At 50.5% G+C, this 19,345-nt stretch overlaps 2 protein-coding genes across 4 annotated transcripts in view; one reads left to right on the forward strand and one right to left on the reverse strand.

Moving 5' to 3' along the window:
• Window positions 1-8,054, forward strand: part of FKBP15 (FKBP prolyl isomerase family member 15) — a 54,868-nt gene extending 46,814 nt beyond the window's left edge. For 2 of the 3 annotated variants that reach the window (XM_045814845.2, XM_045814849.2), the window contains 7 exons: window positions 537-692; window positions 1,321-1,473; window positions 2,467-2,589; window positions 3,168-3,275; window positions 3,547-4,223; window positions 5,064-5,160; window positions 7,434-8,054. In XM_045814845.2, coding sequence (XP_045670801.2) covers window positions 537-692; window positions 1,321-1,473; window positions 2,467-2,589; window positions 3,168-3,275; window positions 3,547-4,223; window positions 5,064-5,160; window positions 7,434-7,511 — 1,392 coding nt within the window. In that variant the 3' untranslated portion in view covers window positions 7,512-8,054. The remainder of the gene's footprint in view (window positions 1-536; window positions 693-1,320; window positions 1,474-2,466; window positions 2,590-3,167; window positions 3,276-3,546; window positions 4,224-5,063; window positions 5,161-7,433) is intronic. The other variant, XM_045814847.2, reaches the window with a different exon arrangement.
• A 2,009-nt stretch (window positions 8,055-10,063) lies between these two features.
• SLC31A2 (solute carrier family 31 member 2) lies at window positions 10,064-18,498 on the reverse strand. The gene is made up of 4 exons (XM_045814850.2): window positions 18,388-18,498; window positions 14,844-14,910; window positions 12,481-12,667; window positions 10,064-11,470 (listed from the first exon to the last, which is right to left on the reverse strand). Exons 2-4 carry the CDS (start codon window positions 14,908-14,910, stop codon window positions 11,302-11,304), a joined length of 423 nt encoding a protein of 140 aa, XP_045670806.1. The 5' UTR covers window positions 18,388-18,498; the 3' UTR covers window positions 10,064-11,301.
• Window positions 18,499-19,345: the final 847 nt, after the last annotated feature.

A 19,345-nucleotide genomic window follows, 5' to 3' on the forward strand; every position in this document is an offset into this window, starting at 1 on the left:
GTCTCCATTTTCAGTTTCTTCTATGACTTTATCAGGGTTTTTTTTAAACCTAATTCCTTCTGATTTTGGGGGGCTGTTTTCACTTTTTCATTGTGAGAGATACCACTACAGTGACCATCCTTGTACCACAGTCTTTGTGAACATGATTTATTGCTTCCTTAAGATAAATCATAATTTGTGGAATTTCTGGATGTATTTTGAAAATCCTTTCACGGGACTGCTGAATTGCCATCCAAAGAGAACACCCATTTATTTTCCTACTAGCAAGTATGAAAGTGTCCACTTCTCTGTACTCTTACCACTGTAAAGATGTTCCCCATGTCTTAATAGAATGGTAGATAAAGACCTTCTTGTTTTCCTTCTTCTTGTCACAATTTTTGTCACTCAGTAGCCAAGAATGCTAAATATAGATGAAAAATTAAACATCGAATTGTTTCCAGAAGGACCCAGGTCAAAAACTACCACCATTGTCACCATCTTCTGCGTTTATCCTCTGTAAAACAGCTAGAGCTGATGATGGTTCTCTTATTCCTAAGAACCTCTCTGAAAGGAAAAAGAAGTCCGCTCAAGAGCGCTGTCAGGCTGAGGAGGAGATCGACGAAATCCGCAAGTCCTACCAGGAGGAATTGGACAAGCTTCGGCAGCTCTTGAAAAAGGCTCGGGTGTCCACAGACCAAGCAGCTGCAGAGCAGGTAACGGGAAACTGAAGCACTTTGGAAACGTGCCTTTAGGCACATTATTGTCCTTGAAAAAAGGGATTCCAATTGTCATAAGGCCAGAGTCTTCAACCAGCAGACACCATCCTTCAGGCCCATTACCATCCTTGAAGAGAAGGGATTTATTTAGGTAATCAGGCAGGGAAACCGGGGATGGTGACAGGACACACCTGGATCTCTAGTTCATTTGAAGAGACCTTTTTCCTCGTAAGTTCATGAATTCATATTTGTGTGTCTGACTGTTGCGTGAATTGGTGCTCTCAGTTTAGTCTCCTTTGGGGACTTTGACAAAACTGTTTCGCCTGAACCCATAGAGTTTAAGGCCCAGACTCTGAGAAGATCACAGTATGGCCCTGTCTTCTAGCCGACCTGTCTAGACACTCACCCCTTTATCTGGTTGGAGTAGCTTTAGAATCCTGACCACCAATGACATCTGCGTACCTATATTAAAAAAGCACCTTTACTTTCAAAGTAATCAAGGTCATTCAAATAGTTGTGTCCCTATTAAATCTGGGCTGTTAGCTTATTCTTTTTGCCTTAGGAAAGAGGGGCTTCCCTAGATGCGGCTGTGCCCCCTGCCCTCATATATGCCCTCTCTTGGCAGCTGTCTCTGGTGCAGGCTGAGCTGCAGACCCAGTGGGAAGCGAAGTGTGAAGAGCTGCTGGCCTCCGCCAAGGACGAGCACCAGCAGCAGTACCAGGAAGTGTGTGCGCAGAGAGATGCCAGCCGGCAGAAGCTGCTCCACCTTCAGGAAAAGGTAGGCGTTTCCCTGGGCCAGACAGCTTAGGCGGCCCAGTTAAGTTGAGGCCAACATGTTGGGTCGTGTAAATCCTTCTGAACCGAAAAGATGTTAATAGCTTGAAAACCAAACCATGTTTGTTCAGCTCTCCAGTTTATCAGTAATCTTTCATGCACTGATTTTGAGAAGACAGGTCCGTGACCTAGAAAAAGAAAAAGCAACACTAGTGTTCTAGAATGTGTTTAATTCCATTATTTGATCATTTATGAAGCAAATATTTATTGAGTGCCAGTGGTAGTCCAGATACTGTGGTAGGGAAAGGGCCTACAAAGAACTCTGCCCTCAAGCATCTCACAGTCAAGAAAGGGAGACGGAGAGAAACAAAGATAAGCATGAAGCAGCTGTGAGGCCCAGAAGAGGAAGTGCCTGAGGGAGCAGAGCTAAGAAGGACCAGTGTAACGTTGGTGAGGAGAAGTGAGATGCAGAAGATGGCAGAAGGCCCCGGGCAGAGGCACGGAGGTGGGGCGGGACCTGGGTATGGTGGGTCACTGGCATGAAAGTGACAGAGATGGAAGATGGTTCAGGGTCATGGTATGAAAACCCCCCTAGCTGGAGGTGGCTTCCTTTCCTTAGAGTATCTAGTTAAAAATCTTTGACTCAAAGATGATGAAGGCCATCTTGCAGGTGAATAGGCTGCTTCTAATGGCCAGATTTCATATGTGTGTGTCACTGGACTCATACCCTCCTTTTTCATCATGCTCTTGAACCTGATTAGGAACAAGGCAAGTGACCTCGGTGGGGAAGCGGAGGTGAAGTTGTGAGTTGAGACTGAGAGATGAGGAAAAAGAATGCCCTGAGTGGGTGGGCCTGGGGTGGGGGGTGTATGGACACCAGCAGACCTACCTGAGGTTAACACTGGATGCTTAGGATGGTTCTCGTCCTCCCAGTGTCCCGACTTTCACCTGGCAGTCTGGGCTCCCGAGGCCACAGCCGCAGTCTGTTGTTTTGCAGTGTCTGGCCCTCCAGGCCCAAGTCACGGCCCTGACAGAGCAAAATGAACAGCACACCAAGGACCTGGAGACCAAGCCCCACATGTCTGGAGTTGCGGCTGCTGCCACTGACCCCTCAGAGAAGGTGAGCGGGTATTTCGAAGAAGCACCCCAGGTCATATCAAGGGACTGAATGTGCTTATCAGGCCTTCAGGAAGAATGTGGCCAATTTGTTGTGTTGGTAGCTTTTTTTCTGACTTTAGTGGTATACCATTTGTCTGACGTCAGTAAAGATTAACTCTTTGGAGCCTATCACTTTGGTGACAAACCCCAGAGGCCCCTGTCTTGAGGTTTTTGACCAATAAGGGAAGTGTCTCTAAATCGGCACAGTGAGGAATGTGCCCAGCATCGGCTAGTACCAATCCTCTTAGCCCACGGCAGCTCCCGCGGTGGCTGCAGTGCAAGGAGGCATCGGTAAACATGGGCCACAGCTTGCCTGTCCTTGATAACCCTTCCGCCAAATGCTGTTCCTTATTTAACATCGCCCTCTCCACAGAGACAGCCTTTGGCATCTCAGTTCGTGACCAGCTGTGGCGCGCGGTACAGGACCCAGAGGGCTTCCTTTCAGCCCTCCAAACCCCTCTCTGGCATTTACATGCATCGTTTAATCACTTGATTTGGGCAGCATAGATTTTGTTATCATCTCCTCACATCTTCATGCAGGTCAAGAAGATCATGAACCAGGTGTTCCAGTCGTTGCGGGGAGAGTTCGAGCTGGAGGAATCCTACAGCGGCAGGGCCGTTCTGGGGACCATCATGAACACCATCAAGGTACGGCCAGCTGGTGGTTGTTTCACCGAAGTGGGAACCTTGTGGCTTAAGGGCCTTCTAAGGAATCATAAATCAAAAAGGTATTTAAGACCGTTGCTTAAGGATCAGGATAAGTGGAATGACTCTCATCTGGAGAGACGAGGGCAGCGTCCAGTGAGGAGGAAGCAGGCGTTCTACCTGCATGAGCAGGTGTGCTGTCAGGGAGCGAAGAGTAGGAGCGTCTGCTGTTTTCCTGTCGATGAGCGTCTCCTCCTCCTTGGCTTTTGAACAGATGGTGACTCTTCAGCTGTTAAACCAGCACGAGCAAGACAAGGGACAGAGCAGCAATGAAGAGGAGGAGGAGGAGGAGGAAGAGCAGCCCCAGACACCTTCCCGGGAGCACTCGGTCTCAGCCAGTTCTCCAGCGCCCCTGAGTAGGGAGTCACAGGAGTCCCCTCTGGTGTCGTCAGAGCAGGCAGTCCAGGAGGCTGTCCCCCTGCCTCCCCAGGCCCTCCCTGCTCCCCAGGATGAGGTACAGGGAAGGGAAGGGGAGCCTGCAGAAGCAGAGGTGCTCTCAGAGAGAAAAGGTGATTCCCTCCCACCCGAACTGACTTGTATCCCCTCCCAGAGACCTCTGGGGCCCCCAACTTCAATTCCCCCACAGCCTCCGGGCCCTGTGCTTGTGGACTCCGAGTGTGAGGAGACACTTGCTGCCAGCCCACTGGAAAATGCCTGCGTTGGGGAGCCAGAAAGCTCCACGAGACTGTCCCTGACTTCACATTCCATGGAAGAGGACCCACTAGCCTTGGGGCCTGAAAGTCCAGGAGAGGAGCCTCAGCCTCCAGAGCTCAAGAAGGATGAGGATGTCGCTAACTCCACTGCTCCCTCTGAGGAGCGAGAAAACACAGAGTCAGGTTCACCAGCTGTCGGAGCAGCAAGTGGACCCAACCACTGTTCTCAGCGTGCCAGGTAGGTCTTCCTGAGCAGAGTTTCCAGGACAGGGCAGCTATATGTGGAGGCTGTCGCTGGCTTTCCCAGGACTGGTAACTCCTCTTCAGAGAAGGACTGTCATATTCACTTATTCATTCATTCATGTATTTATTCAATAGTAGCTACTAGGTAAGAGGCTCTGTGGTCAGCAGTGCAATAGGGTGGTAGGCAGATTTGGTTCTTAAGGAGCTTGCAGTCTAGTGGGGAAGACAGACAAATATTTATGTATTATAAAAGTATGCTTAAAAAAAGTTATTATAATAGAGAATAAAGGGGGAGTTATTCTTCTTTAAGATAGAGTGGTTAGGGAAGAATTCTGAGAAGGTCATGTTTAAACTGGGACCTAAAAGATGGAAAGGAGCCTTCGATGCCAAGATCGGGAGGAAGAGATTGCAGAAAGCAGGCACAGCACATGAAAAGGCCCTGTGGTAGGAGGAAACATGACTGTCAAGGAACTAGGGAAGGCACAGTAAGTAGGAGAATGGTGTTAATCTGAGATTGGAGAATGAAGTAGGGACAAGACATGTGAGATTTTGTGTTACTCTTAGAAGTTTGGATTTTAGGTACTGTGAAGAGCTATTAAAGGAATTTAAGCAAAAAATGACATGGCCTAATGTATTAGTTTTTAAAGGTCACTCTGGCTGCAGGTCATGGAGGGCGTCAAGAGTGCTAGGAGGCCAGCGTGGAGGCGGGAGGAATCCCTGGGCGATTACCACTGCCGTTGGATTCTTTCTCCAGAGTTTGTGGGCCCTGTGGCCTAGAACAGGAACAGGAATAGCACCTTTTTCTATGACTTGATTTTCTTGATTTTTCCTTCAGAGTCTCAGAGGATGAAGAAGATGAACTATTTAAAGGGGCAACTCTGAAAGTTTCAAGGCCCAAAGCGCAGCCTGAGGAGGAAGATGAAGATGAGGTGGTAAGGAAATCCCAGGCACTGGCCAGTCCTCACACCACCACCCGGGGGCCCTTCCCCGCTGGCTCCGAGAAGAGGAGTGGAGTCTGTGGGTGGCCCGCGCCCTGGGCTCTGTGTGCAGCACCCTGTGGGAGCAGGCGTGGGGCTGGGAGGGGGCAGCTCGGTAAGCACAGTGGGGATGGGCAGATACCACTTTATTCCTGAAAAAGGATCACAATCTCTGTCCATGCAGGAATGATTTCTACTTTCAGTGAAGGAAGTTGGGCTGCTTAGTCTTGCCTTAGAATGCTAAGGCCTCAGGTTCCCTCAGATCTGCTCAGAGATTATGTCTGTTTTACAATCGGAAGGGACTTTGAAGTTCTTGTCTTATATCATTATTCATAGACAGACTGAGGCTCGGAAAGATGATTTACCTACAGCCACAGAGGGAGTTAGTGGCAGAGCTAGGACAGAAACCCCAGGCTCCTTCTAAGACCACCTGTTTCTGGGCCTTTCCGTGTCCTCAGCCTGCTTTCCAAGCTGCTAGCTTGTTTTGTCCTCATAACGTACTGGGCAGAAAATGGGTTAAGTGCCGATAGCATGACCTCGCTCTACAGAGCTTCAGAGTGACGGCCGGAGGGCGACTTGCTCATGGAGCCCGGATCAGAGCCCCGATTCTTGCATCTGTTGTCCCCACGTGCGAAGTTAGGCTGTCACTGGGGCATTTGACTGCTCTGATGGGAATGTCACTAGAGCGAAATGTGGGTGGAGAAGAGAGATCAGCTTCAAGCTCAGCCTGTCCCAAGGACAGAAATGTGAGGTGACTGGGGGCACATTTTTCTCCCCTCATGTGCCAGCCAGAGTAGGCTTTGCCTTTTGCCAAAACATTGGGGAAATGGCTGTGGCGGAGCGAGGAGCTGGCTTGCGTGTGCCAACGCCCTCGCCTCTTGCCTGCGCTCCTCTGGGGGAAGTGCGCCATTTCCTCCCGTCGGCCTTTCTTCCCAAGAATTAAATTTTTCATTCAAGAATTCTGAATGTGAATTCTGCACTTAAAAATAAAAACAAGCAGTGAGTATCCCAAGTGGCTGCCCTAAATATAGTTGGAATGTTTAGTTAGCAGTATATTACTGGTATTAATATGAATACTAGCAAGTTAATTTCTATTTCTGGGATACTCTGAAAACTTCACAGACATTCTAATTTAATACTCTACTAATCCAGTGAGGATTTTGTCCCATTTTATAGAAAAGATGACAGGCTCAGCGAGACTGAGTAATATGCTCGAGGTATACTGCTAGTATATGCAGAGCCAGAACTTCAGCTGCAGTAAAACAGAAGCAGTGGGCCACCGTTTAATTCACTACTGTCAGAGTTTAAAGATCCTTTAGTCGATGCCCAGAGAGAGGTACAGGTCTGTTCCAGGGACCTCTGACCGCATCATGCTGCCTTCTGTTTGGCTGGCTCTGTGAAGACCAACCCTGGGCTAGAGTAGCTCAGAGCAGGGGATACTCCGCGTGTGCCTTTCTCCAGCGTCAATCCCTGCTACCCCTGTGGGACCTGTTCCCCGCCGATCCAGAAGAGAAAGGTCAGGAGCTCAAGTCATGAAAAGTGGGGGAGAGTTTCCTCCATGGCCTGTTAATCTCCCTTTTCCTACTACCTTGTGGAGGGAGCGAGGGAAGGGCCAGTGAGATCAAAGGTGTTGGGGGCTGCAGCCCTGTGCTCCTGGGCTTGCTTCATCTCTTGGATTCACCACTTGGTAATGTGGCCAAGCCTCTGAACTCCACTCCTCACATGGTGGGGTCACGTCCAGACCAGACAGGCCACCATAGGCCACAACGTTTCTTCAGATGGAGCTGTATTCTTTCCAACCTCCCTTCGTCTTGCATCTTCTCTCTCCCCCTTAGGCTGCTCTGCTTCTCTCTCTCTTCCTCCCACTCCCATCTCTCCTCCATCGACCCTTCTTTTCCCACACGAAATGTGTAAGTTACTGCATGAGAAGAAACCTGTCAAATCACTACATGTGTTGACAATACAAATAAATCACAAAATTAGCCAGTGTTGGTCGTCTTGTCTGTGTGTGGAAGATTGCCTCCCTTCTCTGCCTGCTTGTCTCAGCTTTATCTGGAAGCCCAGGTTTGCTGGCCACAGGCTTAGTCCTTTTGGTAAAACCCTAACCAACACCCTCCTTCCCAACCTGGAGCCAGGAACAGGTGTCGGTTCACATCACCTTACACAGGCGGGAAGGCCATCTGGTGGAGGGACAGGTGAGGACTGACTGCTCTTTCCTGTTTTGTCAGAGCATGAAGGGACGGCCGCCCCCAACACCCCTTTTTGGAGATGATGACGATGACGATGACATTGACTGGCTGGGATGAAGACCCGGGAAACTGGTGCAAAGGTTTCTCTACCGACCCTTCCCTAAGCATGATTTTGCACAGCCAGCCCTGTGTCTAGACAAGCCACAGGGTGAGGTGAAGGTGAGCATTCTGAGGACGGCAGTGCACATACCTGAGTTAGCCAACTTCTGAGCTCCCCGCCCGGCTGGTCCGAGAGGAGTGGGAGCCTGTCTTCACAATGTTGGGGTCCTGCCTCAGAGTCCCCTTGGGAGGAAGGGCTGGTGGGCTGCCTGCAGCCAGTCACCTACAAGAATCCTGCCCTCTTCCAAGCTTTTTATTCTCTTCACTAACTCAGACTGGTCTGCCTCCTGATGCTCAGTTGTGTACCAGCAACGGGAACTGTCGTCTCGGGGGAGGTCTGCCTGGAGGAACCTAGGGTGGACCGCGCTGTCTAAACCCGGGTTCAGTTGACAGCCTTGCCTGCAGTCCTGGGACATGTATCTTTTCTCTGCCTTAATTCTGATACAAGAGGTCAATGAATATTTGAAATTAACAAAACTAAAATAAATGTCTGCAATGAAACTCGCCTCAAGCTCTTGGGGAGAAATCGAATTCGGTTGTAAGGCTGGCTGTGCTCCTCTCTGGGAATCTCCGGGTAGGAGTTGGAACAGACTGGGGTTGGTTAACATGCATGAAACCACTGTGGCATACTCCCTTTGGCACCTAACCCTGGACCTCAGGCTTTCAAGAAAGGTCACTACTCTGCTGTCCCAGCTCATCCTAGGCACACGAAGGCTTAGGGCACCATGGTTATCTGAGAACTGGCTGTATCATCCACTCATTCTGGCACACTTGGTCGTCTACCCTAGGAAGCCCTGCACAGAAGGTGGCAGGGTCCCTGCATTGCGTTGTCGTTCGTCATGGCACATGATAGATTCTTCACTTGGAGAGCAGCTTCCATTCCCTCTGGACTCGGGGCCAGGACGAGTACAGAGAAGAGTAGTAAGAAAATATCTGTGGTCATTGTACTTATTTCAGGATTTTCCAAAGACCATACAACCAATCTTCAAAAAGGAGAATAATTGTAATAAAAATATTCCCTGGTTTAAAGTGTTTCTAAGAGAGGAGCCTGAATTCCGATGGCCTGACCCCATCCTTTGTGAAAACAGATCCTTTGTGAGCCTGTGTGCCATAAGTGGGGCTGGGAGGCAGTAAGAACCACTGTTCACTAAACTTTGTTGTTGGGCACTTTACACAGACTGTCTCATCTCTAGCAGCTCGGCTTGCAGAAGATACCCCATTTTATGGAGACCAAGGCTTAGAGAGTTAAATTAACTTATCCAACGTTACGCAGCTAGGAAGTAGGAGAACGAGACTTCAGATCCTGGCCAGCCTATTCCGGAGCCTGGGCTCTTGTTCCCAATGGTGGCATCCATCACTGAGTTGGGGGGAGAGGGATAGTGGTGCTTGTCAAAATACAGGCTCCTGGGCCTCAGCCCAGATCTCCTGCAACAGAATCTCTGCCCCGTTGTGGTAAAACACACAGCATGGGCTTTTCAGCCCCCACTGTCTGCGTTCACAGCCTCGTGCCCCTGGGTGCTGTGTGGCCCAGGCCAGTTACCCCGTGAGCCTCAGGCTCATCTGTGCTAATGAGCAGACGGGCCTGGCTCCCTGGCACCGCAGCCTAGCCCAGCCACTCACGAGCTGGGTGGCTTTATTTAACTTCTCTCTGCTTCCACTCCCTCTTCTCTAAAACAAGGACGAAGAGTTTCTCCCTGGTTGTGAGGGTAAATGAGTTAATATTGTGAGGTGCTTACAATACTGCCTAGCACATAGCACTAGATAGGTGTCTGCTAAATTAAAAAAAAAAAATTCAGGTAGAGAAAGTGCCACCTTTTGTGACTTGGCCATGAAGAATGTTGAAACACTTAATAGTCTAACCAGCTTCTCGAAAGCATAGATTTTTTAAAAAGCCCTCACACGCGTTACCATTGTATCAAACCGAAGAGGTGGCCGATCACCCACGAAAGCGCTCATGTCAGCAGTGCCCCAGGGGAGGGAGCGTTGGCTGGTCAGGACACATAACTGGATACGTTAGGCTCCATCAGCAAGACCACACTGGACCCTGCAAACCCTACCGCCTCCCTCGTGACATGGAGCAGCCTTCCAACTGGCTGCTGAGGCGGGGAGGAATGCTGACAGTGTCACATATTTTCTGTTGCAGTTCTCACTGCAAATTCAAAGGTGGTTTTGCTGTATTTTTGCTGCTGCCCTCAGGGAGAGAAGGTGCTTTGCAGTCCACGTGGCAGCTAGTTGTTCTCACAGCAGGCAGCCCCCAGTCAGGGCTTGGTGTGTGAACGTGAGAATGACTCTCGGGGAGTCTAGGTTGTGGGGTGCCTGCCTGAGGGCACAGCGTTTCAGGGCTGGCTTCCCTGAGCACAGAGTTGTCTTCCTAGCAGATGGACAGACTCCGTCCTTGGACAGCCCTCCTGCTAGCACTACCAGCTGCATTCGCCCCCCTCAGCTCCTGCAGTGGCTACAAGGGTGGCGTGTGCTTGCTGTGTCAGCAGAAACCCAAGAACGGTCACAGATTGTTTAAAAATAGTATTTACTAAAACGTCTATTTCTTTTTTAATTCCCAAAGCTTAAGACTCTTTCATCTAGCCCGTGAGGTACTTGAGCAGAGACTTTCCAGTATCCAGCCATGATGCTCTCTCCCTGGGTCTCTCGTTTGCTTCTCTGTCAAGTGAACTATCTGGAGAGTCCCATCTAACTCTACGTGTAATGCTTTGGTTTGACTGCTTACTGCCTCCTGAGTCAACACTCCCCGTGGCTTACCCAGTATTTCCAGTGAATGAACGGTGTTTTCCCACCAGGTGAGATGCGTGAGCAGTAAGTAAGAACTAGAGAAAATGAAGTACTGAATATTCAGTGCAGTTCTCTGTTCTGCATAAAAGGAGCAGGATAAAAGGGAGCACTGGGGTTCTGAAAAGCGCCCCAAGCACTTCAAGCCATTAGACTGCCTTCCTCCCACAGGCAGTGCTGTCTGATGGGAGCAGCTCTCTATCCAGAGGATAGGTCAGGAGCCTGGAGAACAGTCTTGCTTCTCGGCCTTGAATCTGTTTGTTACGCCCCACAAGAAAGAGACAGTTCCCAGCAGACGCAGCCATCCATCAGGAACCCGAGGAAGTCATTTCGCTAAAAAATGTTGTATTCATGTGCAAAATTGCGAACCAGGGGTTCAGTGGGAAAAATGAAAAATCTTACTTTGTAACCGTGATCCACAGAACAGACCATCTTTATGTGTCTCAAAGGCAGAAATGTGAGGAAAAGGAGCCAGCTCGGTCTCCATCCCTCAAAGACAGAGGAGCTCAGGAAGTCCAGTGGAAGGTGCTCCTCTGTGTAAGGCACAAATCACGAGGGCAGAAGGGATGCAGCTTCCATGCCCTTCGTCACCCAGAACCCATCTCCCTGGCTTGAAGATCTTTGGAAATTCTTAATCTTGAGTCACAGAGATAAGTTATCATGGGCTCAGCAACCCTGTCTGCAGGTTCTGGTCTCTCCAGTCTCCCTTGGGTCACAGCAGCCTCACTAAGACACAAAACACCCCTGCCCAGGCCCCGTGCAGGCTGGCTGAGGACAGAGGTAGCTGCAGGGGCCTCCGAACTCCGGGCAGCAAAGCGCTGGCTTCAGCAGAACGTCTCCAGGAGCTGGGAGCGAGGTGAGGAACAGCCATCAGAAGAAACGAGACATGGGGCTGGAAGTTCAGTGTCTGCAAGAGGGGGCCCCAGCTCTCTCCAGCCCCCAGTGCCTGCCTAGCCCTCACCAGCTAAACCATGCTGAGAAGCGGGTAGGCTAGGTAGTAGCCCACAGCAGAGCCGATGATCACGCCAAAGAAGATCCACGTGTTGTACGACATGACAGCCAGCATCATGAAGTAGCCTATGACCACCTGAACGACATGGATTAGAGACTGGCCAAAGTGACAGAAAAACCACCTAGATGAAAAGGAGAGTCACGTTAATGTTGGTAATGAGCTGGTGTCAGGAATTAGGGCAGCTGAGTTATAGGACCAGCTTATTTATAATTCGTGTGTTTGACCCAGAAGAGATTTCTTTCTAAAGAGATACATGAGAAACCACGGATTGGGGACAGGGTCTTGTACAAGGAGCCTTGGGTAATCACGTCTCTACTACATTCAGCTCTGAGCTTCCTGGCATCCAAAGCAAAAAGTGAAAATGAAAAGACCTGCATTCTGTCATGTCTGATAAAGGATAATACAAAATCATCAGTAAGGCAGGTATGTTTTTCTTTCTGAATCTGCTGTGGGAGGCAGTATTACAATGGAAAAATCAACTCCCAGCTCGGCTCCTTACTAACTGTGGCTTAGCACAAATAACCTCTCTGGACTTAAATTTCCTCATCAGTAAAGGAGGAATAAGAGTACCTCCCTTGCAGGCTGGGTGTGAACAGCAGAGACGCCTGTGTGAGGAACAGGCAGGCTCGGGAGGCACGGCTGGAGCTGGAGAGAGGGCAGGCGTGAGGGCAGGCGGGGGACCCCACGCGGCTGCCTTACCAGCCTGGGATGGGAGGGCGGGAAGCGGGAGCTCCCCCGCAAGATCGGTCCTCTGCTGACAGCAATCCTTACTATCTGTAGGGACAGCTGCAGATTCCATCCTGGGTTTGGATGCCTTAGTGACCTCAGAAAGGCTGCTGAGATTTGGAGGAGGACTGGGTGGACACCCCTGTTGCTGGACTGAGGCCTGCAGCAGAGTTCTGAAGATCCGGGCCTCCCGAGTGGCCGTTCGTAGAGCACTGGCCTGGGGTCAGGAGACCCGAGCTCTAGCTCACCTCACTGCTCACTCACTGTAAGCACTTTGGCGAGTCCTGGTCCTTCCCTGGGCCTCAGTTTGCTTTCTGTGAAGTGGGGCTCATGCCCTCTGGGCCCAGCCTCTTTCTCAGGGTGAATGTGAGTATGCTGCCATTCGCCACACACTGTGCCTGTTACCTGAGGTGGGTTCTGCTGACCGGGGCTGAGTCTGAGCCCAGAGAATCCTGGTCTGTCTCCTCAGTGAGCTGGATGGTGGGGATGGACATGCTCACTGCAGCCTGGTAGAGCAGCTTAGCTTTGCCGACCTTGATGCTTTCATACAACACGGCCAGGAGCAGGACCACCAGCACCGAAAGGGCCATGCCTGTCAAACGAAGCTGAGTCGCAGAGACCTGGCCAGGCAAGCACTGATCCCCTTCTGGCAGCTTCCAGCTGGGGCTGGGGATAGGTGGCAGCAGAGTGCCTCCACCCGGTCCCTCTAAATCCATTCTCTCTCTCTTCTCTCTCTCTCTCTCTCTCTCTCTCTCTCTCTCTCTCTCTCGCATCTCCCCACCCATGGCCCACCGGGCTCAGAACTTCGCTATCTCTTTCCCCCTCCAGCTCTTTCTTGGGAGGGATGGCCTATTGGGGTATGGCTTTGAGATCAGGAAGAGAAGCCAGGTCTGGAAAAGCCAGGGCCTAAGGGTGAAGAGGTCACACACCACTGCCTCCAGCGGCTCCCCCCCCTTCCCTGCCCCGCCTCAGGCGGCACAAGTCTCTGTCATGACTTCTTGTTAACGGAAGAGCATGTACAGCAAGGTCCTGAGTAGAGTATGTATAAAGAAAAGTCTGGAAGGAGGGAGATACAGCAAAGGAGTCATAATTACCTCAGCAAACTAGGATATAAGAGATTTTTATTTTCTTCTCATCTAATTTTTCAAAGTTTCTACTGTGTGTATTGCTTTTATAATAGTGGAAAACACTACTAAGTTATTTTACAGAAAACATGCAGTGCTTACGAGAGCTGCTGTAAAATTAGCGGCTAATTGCTACTTCTGTTTTACAAGACGAGGAGCGATACTCAACAGTCCAGCTCTAGTTATTTTATTGGGCTCCCAGGAGGAAATATCTACAAAAGATGCAGGTGGTATTTTAAAATATAAAATTACATGTAATTACATGCGTGTGGTATGAATTCAACTGGGACCAAAGGGTATACAGAAGGTAAGTCTTCTTCCCAGCCCAGTCCCTAAAACCCCAGTCCTCTCCCTGGAGCCTTTTCCTATCCAGCTGTCTGGGGATACCCGCTGTAGGCATCACCCGTGCGGTCTTCCGCATCTGACGTCCTCCAAGTACACCTCGTACAGAGGTTCCCCTCCGTTCATGCACATCTGCCTTATTTCTGTGGCTTCATAGTATCTGCGATACAGTCTGTTGTCCAAGGAGGGGCCACCTCACCCCACCCCACGTGCTCTTCCTACAGTGTCAGCACCCCTGCCATCAAGGGTGGGGTCCGTGTCCCCTCCCCTTTAGGCTGAGACCTTTGTGACTTCCTCACCCAAGCAAGGTGCAAGTGAGGCTCTGTAACTTCCAAGGCTGGGTCTTAATACTCCCATGCACTTCCACCTTGTTCTCTTGACACACTCACTCCCTGGAAGCCAGCTGCCCTGCCACAGGGAAGCCCAGGCCATAGGAGACGCCATACGTAGGTGTTCGGCCGGCACCCCCCCCTCCCGCCTCCGCCCGGGAGGTCCTCGCTGACAACCAGCAGCAACCAGGAGACACAGGCGTGACAGGCGTGAGGAAGCATTCAGGAGGACTCCAGTAGCCACTGTCTGACTACACCTGCATGAGAGGCTGTGAGTGGGGACCGCCTAGCTGAGCCCAGTCAACTCAGAAGCTCGAGAAGGAATACTACAATGACTGGGCTTATGGGGTCGGTAACCCACGGATGACCGTGATTTATTTCATCAGCACCTGCAGGGCTAGGCACTTGGGCCGTTTTCCGTCTACTTTTAAGACACAGTTACTTAAGTTGAAACAAAACTATGTCATGAGTCCGGGCCCAGCGTTGCCTTTTCAAGTCAAAGCAATACCATTCTCTTGCAAACTGGTGTTTCATTTGAGGTCCAGCTGGCAGCAGCTGTTCTGGGCTTCTGAGCTGATGCCGGACATGGCAGGAGGTAGGTGCTAGGCGGGTGCTAGGAGGCAACAAGAGGCCCCAATCTAGTTCTGGCTCTGATTCTTACTTGCTATGTGACCCTGGACGAGTCTCTTCCCCTCTTTGGGCTTCAGTTCCTTCTCATGTCACAGAGGCAAAAGCTGTATCCTTGGCCTCTCTGGGCCTTTGTGACAGTCAGTGAGATAATGGAACCTTTGTGATGTGAAGAGCAGTGCTTGCAGATGGAATTATAAATGCAAAGTTCCTGCTCAGTGTTGACGTAAGAGGAGTCAGGCTCACTTGCATATCCACAGAGTCCAACACTAAAGGGAACCCAGGCTCTCCACTGCCTAGAGCTACAGGCTTTCCAAGCTACAAGCCTAGGCTTTCCAGTTCGTACCTGCAGGACTGTGGACACTCCAGAAATCAAACAGAAGCACCACCTCATCGGAGAAGATGAAATGCATCTGAAAGAGAAGGGAATTTGCATTAAAGGGGGCTTAAGGCAGTAAAAGTCATGGTCCCTAATGCTCTCCAGCAGCCTCCCCTAATGGCCCAGAGGAACAAGGGCACTGGTTTTAAGTGCTGGAAGGGCCATTAGTGGTCATCAGGACCAACTGAGGCCAGACACGGCAGGGACTTACTCAAGGTCCCACAGTGGGTCAGCAGCAGAGCTATAACTGAGCTGGCCCTACTCAAGGTGGACGTGAGGTATAGGGGGTACCACCCAGGTCAGTGTTCTCAGGTCATGCTGAGATGTCCCCTCTGTGCCCTCCAAACCCAATGGGGAAGCACCAGACTGAGAAGTGACTGCCTCTCTTTCCCTTGGGGCCCCAGTCATTTTGCTCTGGCTGTGTGTATCATGGAGGGGCCAGGGGCAGCTGTCTCCACTCATTCATTAAACATTTGCTGACCCCATTCTGTGCCCAGCATTCTGGACAAAGGTTAACGTCTCTGCCCTCAATGAGCTCCCAGCCTTATAGAAAGAACACAGGTGGACGCACTGACCGTGCCGCACCAATCTGAATGCCCTTCTCAGAGAGCGTCTTGGCCAGCCTGTGGCTCTTCATACATCACCTCATTTCACAACCGTCTTCTGTGTGACAGGGACAATCAGGCCCATCATATAGAAAGGAAGACTGGGGAAACTAGGCTCAGAAGGGTTAAGTCATTTTGCTGAAGGCCACAAAGCTAGAAAGCTGGTAGAGCTGGGATTCAAAGCCAGGTCTAGCTGGGTGCCAAAGCGCTGTGCATTCCAGGATTCTATGCTGCCTCTCGCTCACCAAGAAAGGCGGACAAGAAGGAAGCCGGCTGGCGATCCTCAGTACCCACACCACGCTTAATGACTCCGTTTGGCAAGATTAAAGCCGGAGGGATTAATGGGAGTTCACCGTCTCAGAGAAAGAAGGTCCCCTCTCATCACCAGGTAAACAGAACCTCAGTCCGCAGCAGCGGCTTTGCTTCTCCCGCTGAGGAGATCCTGGAGGAGCGGGATCGGGTGATAGAAGCCTTTGCCTTTTAAGGCAGGTATTAGAATCCCCAAGTGTCAGAGCTAGAGTGTTCTTAGAAACTTCTTTTTTTTTTATTGTGACATAATTGACATGTAACTTAATATTAACCTCGAGTTACAACATGACTTGATATTCGTATATTGTGAAATGACCACCACTGTTAAGACTACTTAATACCCATCACCACACAAAGTTACAATTTTTTTTCTTGTGATGAGAACTTTTAAGACCTACTCTCTCAGTGACTCTCAAACATACAATAGGGCAGCACATCGCCGGGACGTTATTAGTTTTCTCCGAGGCTTTTAGTCCCCTGGCTTTCAGTTTTTTTCTTTCTTTTTTTTTTTCTTGGCCAGGGATCACCAGCAAATAAATTCTTCCTTGTAACGCCACCATATAAAACCAGGGCTCTGAGTGAAGAGGGGAGAGCAGTCCGAACTCTGCTGAAACTCAGTGTGAAAAACATGGGTCTGGTCCAGCTTGGCCCCTCTCTACCCCCATATCATTTCCAGATGGGGAAAATGAGTCCCAACAGGGGAAGAGATTTGCCCAAGACCTCCTGAGAAGAAAATGGAAACCTACGCAGTCATTTAAAAATCATGTGGAAGAATTCTAAAATAGAAATAGCTTCTTATTCCCCCAATGTGAGAGGGGTACTTGAATGTAAAAGCTGAAACAGGACCCAAAAAAGTAGGAATCATTTTGAGTCCTACTATCCAGAGACGTCCCTTGTTAAGATTTCAAAATATAAGCATATTTGTTGATGTGGCAAAATGTTCACGAAAGACGGACAGGCGAAAACAAGTACAAATCATCCTGTGAAACTCCATCTACACGGGAGTTACGCTCATTCAGCTTCAGCAGAAGCCTCGAGCACCATCTCTGTGGTGGGGAAGGTGGCAGGTGTTGCACCATGCCCCTTCTCTGAGTTCACTCAATAAAGCAGTTGGCATGACTGGAATGTCCCCAACGGCTAGTTAATCAGAGAAGTTCCCTAACTGGCTTCCTTCTATCATCCTTGCGCCTGGGCCAGCTGTCTCAGGGGCCTCAAACAGCTTTTGCTGTAGACTTGGAACACCCACAAAGCAATAAGAGTAATTCTGCTGACAAACATTGACGTTGGTTTTGCTGGGGGTGCAGATGCTGGAGATAGAGAGACGAATGAGACAAGGCTTTGGGCCTCAGGGAACTAACCATCTGTTAGGGGAGAGGGAAGGGAACAGATCATTACAACAGGGTGAACGCAGTCAGTGAGACGGAGGCACAGGGGAGGCCTCCTGGGGGTGCTTGGGAGGATGCCCCCTAGGAGACACCTAACGCAGCTAGGAAGGCAGATGGCTAGGACATCTTCTGAAGCAGGAGGAGCAGGAGACAACCAGAGGAAAACGGACAGTCGAGTATGTTCCAAGCTGGAAGTGCCCAGACAGTAGTTCCACCTGACTGGGGAGTGAGGAGTCCAGGAAGGACAAAGGCTCACCTACCCTTGCCTTTTTGCTGGAGAAAGATTCAAATCAGCACACCCTGACTTGGGGCTGCATTTTTCAATAACAGGGCCCTGTGGTCAGATTTGTAAGAGGCAGGGCCCTACTTTTGTTTCCGCACTTACGCAGAATCTCAGCCTCTACCCCGAGTCTAATTTATCTGCGCCTTCTTCAGGGCCCCACCCTGGGTAGGGAGGGGCTGTGGTGAAGAAGAGAGCAATCAGGAACTTGTTTTCTTCTTTATGTTCCTTCGCATTTGGGGTTACTTCTACTTTGAGAAGAGCGCTGTCATTTATAAACCCAAGAGTACAGGGGGAGGTTAAGGAGGTTAAGCCTGCACCCCCTGGCTCAGGAACTTTTCACAAGCTCTTCTCATCTATTTCCCCTTTTAGAGGGCTAGAAGGAGGTGGGGGTGACCGTTTGACTAAATGACCAGTATTGGCTTCCTGTATCTTAAATACTATGATATTCATGGGATAAAGAAAATTATGAATTCTTCAAAGACCAAAGAGTCTTGCAAGCTGTCATCCTCTCCACCCAGGTGAATTCTGCCTAAAAAACCAGTTTGTCTGAAATGCCGCTTCCTACCCAAATGTAGGGAGGATGGAAAGCAGCTGGGTCTGAGGTGTTCCCCGCCCCCCGAGATTCAGACCACCAGCTCGCCAGGACAGGGAGCCGGCCCTGGGGCGTGTGCTCGGTGCGTGAAGTGCACGATGGGGGCCTCCCGGAATCTCCCCCAAGTCACTGCGCCCAGGGCAGGGGACCCCCGGCAAGTCTGTCTTCACCCACCGCGCCCCCGCTGCTCGTCGGGCCGGACTTGACTCTCAGCAGGAGGCACGAATAAGGGAAAACCCCATAGCCAAGCCACCGCCGGCTCCGCCTCCCGCGTCCCCTCGACCGTGCTCCCGTCCGCCCTCTCCGCGTGGCCGCTGTCGGCCGTGCCGGCACTCACCTTCGAGGTGAGCGCGCCGGACTGGCGCCGGGACCGCTGCCGCTCGCTCGGGACTCCTCGCTCCGAGTCCGTCTCGCCGCCGCCGTCGCGGTCGCGATCCGGGCCGCGAGGTCACGTGGTCGGGGCGAGGCGGGCGCGCGGGCGCCTGGGAATTGTGGTCCCCGCGTGTGGCCTCACTCCCCGCGGCCTGGGGCGCACCCACCCCAACGGAGCCAGCGGCGCGCCAGCCCGAGGTGCGAGCGCAGCGAGGGCCGCCTCCTGCGCTCCGTTTGGCCCCTTATCTCGTTTTGTACTTGACTTGTCTTTGCAACTTGTCTTGCAACTATCACGACAAAGTTTATTGCTCTTCTAATAAGCCCAGCGAAACTTAACATGTTGAGTGAAAAATTGTCAGGTCCATTCTATGGACAAAATAGCAACACATTAGGAGTAAATTAAATTACGCCCCGGGGCTTGAGTGTAGCCATTCTTTTTCTATCTTTCCCAATTTGGTAAGCAACAACCAATACACAGTTTTAATTTTAACTTGTATTTCTTTGATTACTGGGGTGGTAAACTTTTTTCTTATTGGTATCTCTGTTAGTGTGTTGTCTGTCCATTTTACCCATCCAGTTTTGGTGGCTGGAGGGGGAGACTTTTCTGGTGGATGAGTGACCTTTAACAGTATTTCATTTTTAAATATACGTAGCAACCCTTTGCCAGTCCTCCTGTGGGAAAAGGGAAACCTCAGAGAAACTTTGCCAGAGACAGTAGTAGGGGGGGGACTCGAGCCTGGAGTATGACCTCAGTTCAAATTCTGAGCCAGCCAAATATTGGCTATGGGACCTCAGGCATATGGTTTTTTTCTTTTCTTTTCCTGCCTTTTCTTTTCTTTTCCTGTCTTTTCTTTCTTTTTAAGATTTTATTTATTTGACAGAGAGAGACAGCGAGAGAGGGAACACAAGTGAGGGGAGTGGGA

Source organism: Ursus americanus, chromosome 18, assembly GCF_024610735.1.
Source record: "Ursus americanus isolate L20-20 chromosome 18, mUrsAme1.1.p, whole genome shotgun sequence".
NCBI lineage: Eukaryota > Metazoa > Chordata > Mammalia > Carnivora > Ursidae > Ursus > Ursus americanus.

Excerpts from the sequence above, each read along its gene's own strand:
- SLC31A2 (XM_045814850.2), bottom strand. The coding sequence starts at position 14,910 with ATGCATTTCATCTTCTCCGATGAGGTGGTGCTTCTGTTTGATTTCTGG. Across the intron at positions 12,668-14,843 it reads GAGTGTCCACAGTCCTGCAG|GCATGGCCCTTTCGGTGCTG; the intron begins GTACGAACTGGA and ends TTCGTTTGACAG. Across the intron at positions 11,471-12,480 it reads GTCAGCAGAACCCACCTCAG|GTGGTTTTTCTGTCACTTTG; the intron begins GTAACAGGCACA and ends CTTTTCATCTAG.